Source organism: Echinops telfairi, unplaced genomic scaffold, assembly GCF_000313985.2.
Source record: "Echinops telfairi isolate 266 unplaced genomic scaffold, ASM31398v2 ScPeMD7_9;HRSCAF=40, whole genome shotgun sequence".
Lineage (NCBI taxonomy): Eukaryota > Metazoa > Chordata > Mammalia > Afrosoricida > Tenrecidae > Echinops > Echinops telfairi.
Window position 1 is genome coordinate 18,701,223 of NW_022103906.1, and position 9,776 is coordinate 18,710,998.

Below are 9,776 nucleotides of genomic sequence, written 5' to 3' on the forward strand. Positions count from 1 at the left end.
GGGGTCCTCAAACTTTTTAAACAGGGGGCCAGCTCACTGTCCCTCAGACCGTTGGGAGGGCTGGACTATAGCTTAAAAAAACCTATGAACAAAATAAGTTGAAATAAAAAAACAATACGGGGCAAAAATACTCGGCGGGCCGGATAATGGGCCCGTATAGTTTGAGGGCCCCTGCTTAAACTATTATAATTGATATAAGAGATGCTTTTGTGGGAACAGGAAAATAGAAAGCTGGTTCCATGTTAAACATATTACATGTGTTTAGAAAAGTTTTGTCTAAAGAGTAGAAAATCACAGGAATTAACGAGCATGAAGCACTCTTGCATTTCTCGGTTTACTGTCATTACACTCATAATCAAGTTGGAGCATAACAAGGAATCCCATTAAGGCCTGACAGCCATGATCAGGTCAAGGAAGTAAGCTTGACAAAGTCACAAGTCCCACAGGAGCATTACCATAGTGTTATATGCTTACCACTGGCACCAATCTGACAGGACTGAACTTCCCATCGGTAAACTGTTTACTACTATTTAACAATTTGGAACGCATTAAAGGACCAACATGATGCCTTTCAGGATCACCTGGGAGCTTCTAAAATATTCTGTTGTCTCTACTAAATAAGAATCTGTAAGGGTGGGGTGTGATTATCAATATTTTTTAGAGTTTTCAGAGTGATCCTAATGTGCAGTCAAGGTTGAAAATCCCTACAACAGAATGAACAAAAAGCAAAACACATAGGGGCTATCATCTAACAACTAAAGCCGTGACAAAACACATCTATGGTATAATTTTAAATTGAAATATACATATAAACTCGGACTAATTTCCAAGAATCTTAGATCTTTTATTGCCTACAAACAAGAGTCTTCACCAACATCAAATACAGAGATGCATGCAGTTCATATATGGTGGATTTTAAAGACATGCTTAAATAGTGAAGTGTGCCATCAGCCCTCCAAGGAGAATGCTGTTGAGCTGGAGTTCTATGCCTTGTCTGAAAGGTAATCCGTTCCTGGAACCCAAAGACACATGCTGCAGGGCAGGGACATATTCAAAAGCATTCACTATGTTTAGAAGCCCAACTTAAACATGATCATGGAAAGGTAATTTGATAAATGATCACAAATTAACTTACTACTACAACATTACAACTATTAATGAAGTAAGGTAGCCAGAAGAGCAAATAGTAATGTTGTCAGTTTGTCATCCAGTGGTGGCTTGTGATGATGAAGTAATGTCAGAATTTTAAATACCACCTTGGGTACCCATGGTGGCCAAGCTTCAATAAACTTAAGCAACTTGGGAAATGCTCACTGTTATGTCAAGAAATTTGGAAGATACCATATATACTCAAGCATAAGCCGAACCGAGTATCAGCCAAGGCACCTACATTTACCATAAAAACGGCATTAAAAATGTGCTGAAAAACTCAGCTTATACACCAGTATATATGGTATGTTACTTGGAAGAGTAATTTGTATGTGGAAGAGATCCATGTATGTGTACATTCCAAAGAAAGGTGATACAAAAGAATGTGTAATTTACCGAACATTATCAGTATTATGTGCCAGTAAAATTTTACTAACAATAATTCAAAAATAGTTGCAGTAGTACATTGACCAGAAACTGTGAGAAATTCAAGCCACATTCGGAAGATGACAAGGAATATGAGATGTCGGATGTCAAATGCATCTTCACTGAAAGCTGAGAACTCCAGAGAGATGCTTCCCCTGGGCTTTACTGACTGTGGGGAGCATATGCATGACTGTGAAGAACGGGACTCCACAATACTTCACTGTGCTCTTGGGTAAATGTTTTTTCCTCTTGTTTTTGTTCATGGGTAAATTTTATATAGGAAAAGAGGCAGTTATTGGAACAGAACTCCATGGCTTAAAATCAGGAAAAGGGTGCATCAGGGATGTAAACTTTCACTCCACTTAATTTGTATGCTGAGCAAATAAACTGAGCAAAAGGACTGTATGAAGAACACAGCATCAGAGGAAGGCTTATTAACAGTCTCTGGTATGTAAACGACTGCATCTTGTGTGCTAGAAGTCAACAGTACTTCAAGCACTTCCTGGTGAAGATCAAAGACTACAGACTTCTGTAAGGATTTTATCTCAACATAAAAAAAGCAAAAATCAAAAACAAAACAAAACAAAAAACCAAAAATCCCCACAACTGAACCAACATGCAGTATCACGATAGAGAAGATTGAAGCTGTCAAGAAATTCATTGTACTTGGATCTACAATCAATGTCCATTTCTTGGCAGAAGCCAAGAAATCAAATGGATTGCAATTGGCAAATCTTCTGCAAAAGACCTCTTTTTTTTAAATTAAATACTTTTATTGGGGGCTCTTACATCTCTTATCACAATCCATACATTCACCCAGTGTCAAGCACATTTTCACATATGCTGCCATCATCATTTTCAAAGCATTCTCTTCCTACTTGAGCCTGATATCAGCTCCCCATTTCTTCTACCTCCCTTCCCCCACCCTCATTCACAAACCCTTCCTAAGCTATAGATTATTATTTTCATTTCTTACATTATTATTTTCATATCTTACATGCAACCACGTCACTTTCAGGACTAAGATGTGTCTGAACCAAGCCATGATATTTTCAAGTGCCTCAGATCCATGTGGACACTGGACAGTGAATGAAGAAAACTGAAGGATTGATGCTTCTGATTAGAGATGGCAAAGAATATTGAAAACAATAGCACCATGTGAACAAGATAACTGGACACACTGGCGCCAATGATCAAGAGTCATGTATTAGAACATATAGAAAAAAGCCTTACCAACAGGCCTGTAACAAACAGAAAACTTCAGAAGCCAGTGAATCAGCACGTCTCATAAATATAAAATAAATATTTGGAAAGGCCAACTACTAATCCTACAGCTACTCAGAAAGAGTCATTTTCTCGGGTAGTGTTTATGGCCATAGCCATCCCAGGCTATAAGATGCATAGTCAAGTGAGAGATGAGTCGGGGTAGAGAGGGTACGCCATGTACCACTAAGTCAACAAACCCATCCTGTGGCTGCCCTGGCAACATTACTAGATCATAAGCCAAGCAAGAACTTCAAGCATGACTTAATTTGTTTCTCTCCCACCTTTTCTGATAAAAATATATGCTATATATACACTATCTTTTATAAAGTAAAAAAAAAAAAATGCAGAAAGAAAATTATCAACCATAGCTCCAATCTCGGGACTATCAGGGTCAACAGTTAAAAATGTTTCTTTAGTCCTTTTCCTGTGCACCTGCATTTTCTAAATTATTCTTATCAGCTAACTTTTAATTAACCAAAATACCATTCAGTATAACACAGTGCTATGAGTTTGCCAAACAGTGTAGCTGTTACTGAACTTTTTATTTTTAAATATATCATAATGTTACAGTAGGAAAAAATAGCTTATACTGAAAAATAAATTAATGATTTCAGTTCATTTTACTCATACTTACTATCTCTGTATTCTTAGTTTTTTACCCTAAGCAGGTTTTATTTAATAGAATTAGTAAAATGTATGAAATGTAGTCTGAAATGAAATTTCCTCTAATGAAACGGAATAGCCTTCAAAAGAAACAATTTGTATACAGTTTGGTTGGTGCTTCCAATGTGAAAATAATGCTTTCACCTGGCACTAACATACGGTTTATATGACTCAAGCACTTACTGACTGTCAGTTTACCAGGACCATTACTGTGAAGGATATGAACCAACGAAGGAAAACACATGCCCTGCCGCAGTCGATTCTGATGCCTAGTGACCCCGCCGGAGTGGAGGATACGAAGTGGATGAAAGCATGGTGTAGCAGGACAGATGCTACACCAACGGGTAATCAACGCAGACTGTGATGATCAGTGTAATAAACAGAAGTCAAGCACGTTGTAAAAAGTATTTATGCCACTGAATTTTAAACTGGCAAACATTTAAAAAATAATTCAATCTGAATAAGAAAATGAATACAACCTGAGGAGGAACAAAGGAAACTTGAAATACCTGTCAGCTGTCTGATTTTTAAAAAGTATGCTGCTTCAATAGAAGAAAATTAAATTTAGAGGGAAAAAATACACATGTGGCAGGAAATCAGGAATCACACCATGTCAAAATATTCAGTAAACGAACTTCAGGCAAGCTAAATTTTAGGTTGCTGACAGGCATTTACTTTGTAAGCATACAAAATGAGCTCATTTAGGCCGTTCATCTGATTCTACAATTCCACTCAACCTGGATTGCACTTACCTATCACAGTGCGAGCTGCCCCTGGAACTACTCTGTCCTGATTCGTGCTGTGCATCCAAAAGGATCTTCTCCATGTCTCCATTGTGGATAGAGGATGAGGACGGTACATGCTCTAGCCCCCCATTTTTCCCATTGCCATTATCATTGCCATTGCTGCTGTTCATCGGCAGCTCCACCCAGGAACCTGTTGGACAAGTCAGATAACTTAAGTTAACCACAGCAGAACTGAAACTCGTCATGTGCACACGGATGTGAACATGGTGAATTTAGATAAGAATTCTGACTCGGCTCAAACCAATGCAAAAGCATTCTGAAGAAAATAAACAAGCAGCAATAAGAGTCTAAAAATCTATACACCTCTATTCCTAAAGCACATGTACTTCGAATTCCATTTAGAATACGCTAGAACCCTTAAAATCAATCTTACAAAATAAAATGAGTCTGTCAGCCATCTGTCTCTTAGCTTACGTACAATCAAAAAGTTATTGTCAACTTGGAAGTTCAAAGCTTTTGAGGTTATTTTTCCAAAAATATAAGTAACTTTATTATAAGATAGGCTGCTTACATTTAATTTTTAGGCTACATGCATAGATATTTTTGTGTATATACAAGTATACATAAAGGCATACACATATAAGCATTATATATACTATACACACACACACACACACACACACACACACACACACACACTGCACACCCTCTCTCAATGGTCCACCTCAACATCTTAGTTGTATCGAGTCCACAAATGAAATAAGCATTTGGCTTAGAAAATTATTAAGTCATTTACATCAATCCTATCCTTATTAGTACAAACAACCAAGAAGCTCCTAGGGAGGTAACCTAAATAAAATCACAAAAATTTTAATTTGTGCACAAATCTGGAGCATAAAATAAACACAGTAGGCTTTTAACTGAGGTGATACTGCGAAAAATTCTGGGAAACACTTTTGCTCTATCCCGCAAATCAACTTCCTTTCCTTTGTACCTCGCTTTTCCTACTCTTTTCCCTCTTTCTATGCACTAAACATACCTTGAGAACTTGTCTCTCTTCTCTTCTCTCCACAGTTACTGCTTTCTAGGGTTTCATCAAGCTTCAGTGGTCTCAGGGGAGAAACAAGAATGCCGTGGTGACAGACAGACATGAACTTTTTCCTCAGGAAGATAGTCAATGGGGGTGGAGCCACAGAAAAACAGAAGTGGCATTGGTAATTTGGATAGGTCCTGAAAATATTTACTGGTCCAATGAATTTATTGGCACATTAAAATGGTTTAACTTTCAGTAAGAGTTGAGAATAGTAGCCACTAAACTATCTTCAGCAGGAAAAGTCTTTCCCTGCCCCCTAATTTTTATACCGTACAGCTCTACCCCACTGCAGTTGGTAAACTGCTGCACTAGGCCTCGTTGAAAAGCAAGGAGGTCACTTTGAAGACTAATATGCACCTGACCCACATCATGGTATTTTCTTCTTTATTTTTCAATCATTTTATTGAGAGCTCTTACAGATATTAAAGCAATGCACAATTCAGTTAGATTGCCATGGCATTTTCAAATGCTTCACATACACGTGGCAGACAAACATTAAATGGAAGGATTGATGCATTTGAATTTATGGTACTGGTGCAGAATATTGAAAGTACCGTGGACTGACAAAAGAACCAAATAATCTGTCTTGGAAAAAGTACAGCCAGAATGTTCCTTTAGAGCAGTGGTTCTCATCATTCCTAAGGCCATGACCCTTTCATACAGTTCCTCATGTTGTGGTGACCCCCAACCATAAAATTATTTTCAATGCTACTTCCTAACTGTAATTTTACTACTGTTATGAATTGGGCAACCCCTGGGAAAACGTCATTTGACTCCCAAAGGTGTCACAACCCACCGGTTGAGAACCGCTACTTTAGAGGCAAAGATGGCGAGCCTTTTTCTCACATACTTTGAACATATTGTCAGGAGAGACTAGTCCCTGGATAATCATGGTTGGTAAAGTCGATGGAAAGTGAAAAAGAGGAAGGTTCTGGACAAGGTGTACTGACACAGTGCCTGCAACAATGGGTTCAAACTAGGAACAAGTGTGAAGATGGCGCAGGACCAAGCAGTGTTGCACTCGGCAGTACATAAGGTCGCTATGAGTCAGAAACGACTTGGTAGCAGTGAAGGAGACAACAAATTTTGTTTTAAAAAATAAGTTACAATCAAGCAGATTGGTGGCCTCAATCTAAACACCCTGGAGATTGGCAGAGGGTGTTCTTTGCTGAATGATCTTCCATCAATAAATCAGAATCACCCAAACAGGCTCAAACCCTACATGTATTCTATACAAGGGATAACTATACCAAACCCAGAACTGAACTCAGTGTCATCCTTCCGTGGAAGAAAAGCTCAAAGGCAGACCTGCTTAGACATCTGACACCACCAAGATGCACAATCCTCTGAGTTTCAGGTTCCTCATTTGTGAAACACAGAGAATAACATTTATTTTAAGAAAAGTACCAAAGAAAGAAAAGTACCTACCTTATGGGGCTAATTGTACAGATTAATGTTATAACAGAGATAATGTACCTAAGTAACTAGGAGACTCTCAATTATGCATAAGCTAAGAATTTATATTTGTAATGTACTTAGTAAGTTTCTTAATAGAAATTGTTAAACTTTTGTAGTGCAGTGATTTACTTGATAGGGCTCCTCTAGCCATAGCCTTTGTAACTCTCACCAAGCAACTGGATGGGACCATGCAGACTGGGTCTATCTCCTCTACTTCTGATGGGTCAGGGTAAGAGAAGGTAGGAGAATATTGCTGATAGGGCTATAAATTCTATTTTAAGTAACTGCTAACAGGGTAAGTTGTTAAAAAAATTTGGAACCCCCATGTGGGGACTGGTCAATTTTGGCATCTTGCCAGGTATAAAATGAGCCATCTCAGAAGCAGGAAGCGAAGGTGTCACTCCCAATAATGAAGAAGAGTCAGAAGAGATGTTCGTCCTTTGGACTCTGATAAGATCCTTGCATACCGCCCCCCCCCAATCCAGGCAGAGTTGTGACACAAGAGAAGTGGTGGAACCAAGAGCAAGAGCAGTGAGCGTCCAAGCAGGTGGGGTGAAGCTGAGTGCTTTTGGAGCTGGGTGCTTTCCAGACATTGAGCTGTGGGAGCTAGGTTTGTTGACCCAAAGAACGAGCCCTGAGTTTGTTTAGGCTGAGGCTTATAACACAGTGGAGCGCCCTTTGGGTATTTAGCCGCAACATTATCCACTGCACTTAAAGAGTTCTGCAACCTTGCCTAAGCAGGGCAGATGCCAAAGAGCTGCGTGGCTGAGGGGGGCCAAGGACTAGAGAGAGGCCTGTCTATGGGCACTATCTGGGAGAAGGTTGTACTGATCAAAGAACTGTACCCTGAGCATTTCTAATCCTAGTTTATAAACTGTTAACTCCTCCATTAAACCCCATAATCAGGAGTATTGTTTGTGAGTTCTGTGTGGCCACTGCAATGAGTTATCTGAAGTAGGAAAGAAGTAGAGAATGCCTTAGGAGTAATGGTTGGTGCTAGAACTGGTTAAGAACGTTGGAGGGGAGAGGCATGTCTGACCTCAGTTTCATAGAAGTTGGCCTTGGGCTAATGATTTTGATTCTCCTTTCCCCTTGGGAAGTCACACACTACCTTCACACCATTTTTACACTTCTCATTCTCATTTGTGGCAGCCCCAGTGGTTACCCATCCCAGCTGCTGTCAAACTGTCCTGACTCATGGTGACCCCATGAGTGTTAGACTAGAACTGTATTCCATAAAGTTTTTAATGACTGACTTTTTAGAAGTAGATTGCCAGGTCTTCCTTGAGGCGCTTCTAAGTGACTTGGTACACGTCCAACCTTTTGGTTAGTAGCTGACTGTACTGACTGTGGGGGTTGTACTGCCAAACCAGTGTCCTCCGTAACTCCACAGCCTATTTCAATATACACATGAAAATGGGCACTGACTAGAGAAAAATAAAACTGGGCCAACTAATTCAACTAGCAAATCCTAGACCAGCGGTTCTCAACCTGTGGATAGCGACCCCTTTGGAGGTCAAATGACCCTTTCACAGGGGTCACCCGATTCCTAACAGTAGCAAAATGACAGTGATGAAGTAGCAATGAAAATAATTTTATGGTTGGGGTCACCACAACATGAGGAACTGTATTAAAGGGTTGCAGCATTAGGAAGGTTGCAAACCACTGTCCTAGAGCAAACAATGAAAATAAGTTATATTCAAAATGCCTCTGTATATTAAAAATATGCCAAAAGCATCTCTAAACTTAGAGGTCTGAAAATATCTTGAGGAGAGAAAGAGAATAGAAGTACAGTTAAATGATGAACAGTATCCCCCTACTCCAACTGTTTCTAAGATTTTCAAACTTTACTTTTAAACCAATGGAACCAGTTCATCTTGTTCGAAAGCCCAGTATGTAAAATAAGCAAAAAATCAAGAGTTCCTCTGTCAGAAGCAAAACTAAGGAACCAAGAGTTCCAAATGGGTCCCTGGGAAAATCATTTTTCCCCTAAAACATAATTAATGTTCACTTAAGTACTTGGTCAAAGAGAAAATGGGTTGCTGCAATGTTTAATTTTCTGAACCTTCATTTTTTGAAAATCTTCTAAACCAGTAACTGAATTGTACTTTCTGCATTAAAAATATGAAAATCACAATCTAACATGTATTTTAAGAAGCTGAGAAGACACATTTAGAAATACTTAATAAGAAATTATCTCTGGAGGGGGGAAAATGAGGAACTGATACCAAGGGCTCAAGTAGAAAGAAAATGTTTTGAGACTGATGGCAACAAATGTACAAATGTGCTGACACAATGTATGTATGTATGTATGTATGTAATGTATGAGCCCCAATAAAATGATTTAGAAATAGAAGAAATGATCTCTGTGGTTAAAACGCCTTGTAGCATAACTAAGATTTCTACATAAGGCAAACAATAGTTTGGCATCTCGGTGGTTGAGATCACAGACTGGAGCCAAACTCCCACTACCTCTTACCAGCTGTCACACCACCAAAGTTTACTTAATATCTTGATCTTGCTGCCACGTCTATACAAAGGGGGCAACAATTTCATCTACTTTATAGAGCTGCTACAAGGATGACTTGTGAATAAGGCACACAGACATTTTTAAAAGGTGCCCAATACATAGAAAGTGTTCTGTTAGCGGTCATTGGAACTATACTCTATCATCCTAAAAAATATATTACACAAATTATGTGTTCACTTAAGGGCTTCCGAGTTTCTCATAAGAGTTTTGAAAAAAATACCATAAGCAGATCACAGTAATGGTTGCACAACATGGTGAACATAACTAATGCCACCGAATTGTACACACACAAGAGGCTGAAATAGTTTTGTTCTACAGTTTTCACAATTAAAAAGTGTTCCTCAAAAATGTAAATATCAGTGCCCAGATTTAAAATCATTCCCTCTCCTTAGCATCTAAATCCTACTCTCATAAACCCTGTCACAGACTTCCAGCTTTTTTTTTT

General features: G+C 38.9%; 1 protein-coding gene across 2 annotated transcripts in view; it reads right to left on the reverse strand.

The window, feature by feature from the left end:
* BNIP3L (BCL2 interacting protein 3 like) overlaps nt 1–9,776 on the reverse strand; it is a 37,109-nt gene that overhangs the window by 17,559 nt on the left and 9,774 nt on the right. The window contains exons 1-2 of one of the 2 annotated variants that reach the window (XM_045286907.1): nt 5,290–5,361; nt 4,257–4,440 (exon numbers count right to left, since the gene is read on the reverse strand). In XM_045286907.1, the coding sequence (XP_045142842.1) occupies nt 4,257–4,420 (164 nt within the window). In that variant the 5' untranslated portion in view covers nt 4,421–4,440; nt 5,290–5,361. Of the gene's footprint in view, nt 1–4,256; nt 4,441–5,289; nt 5,362–9,776 lie in introns of those variants that run through there. The other variant, XM_004707613.2, reaches the window with a different exon arrangement.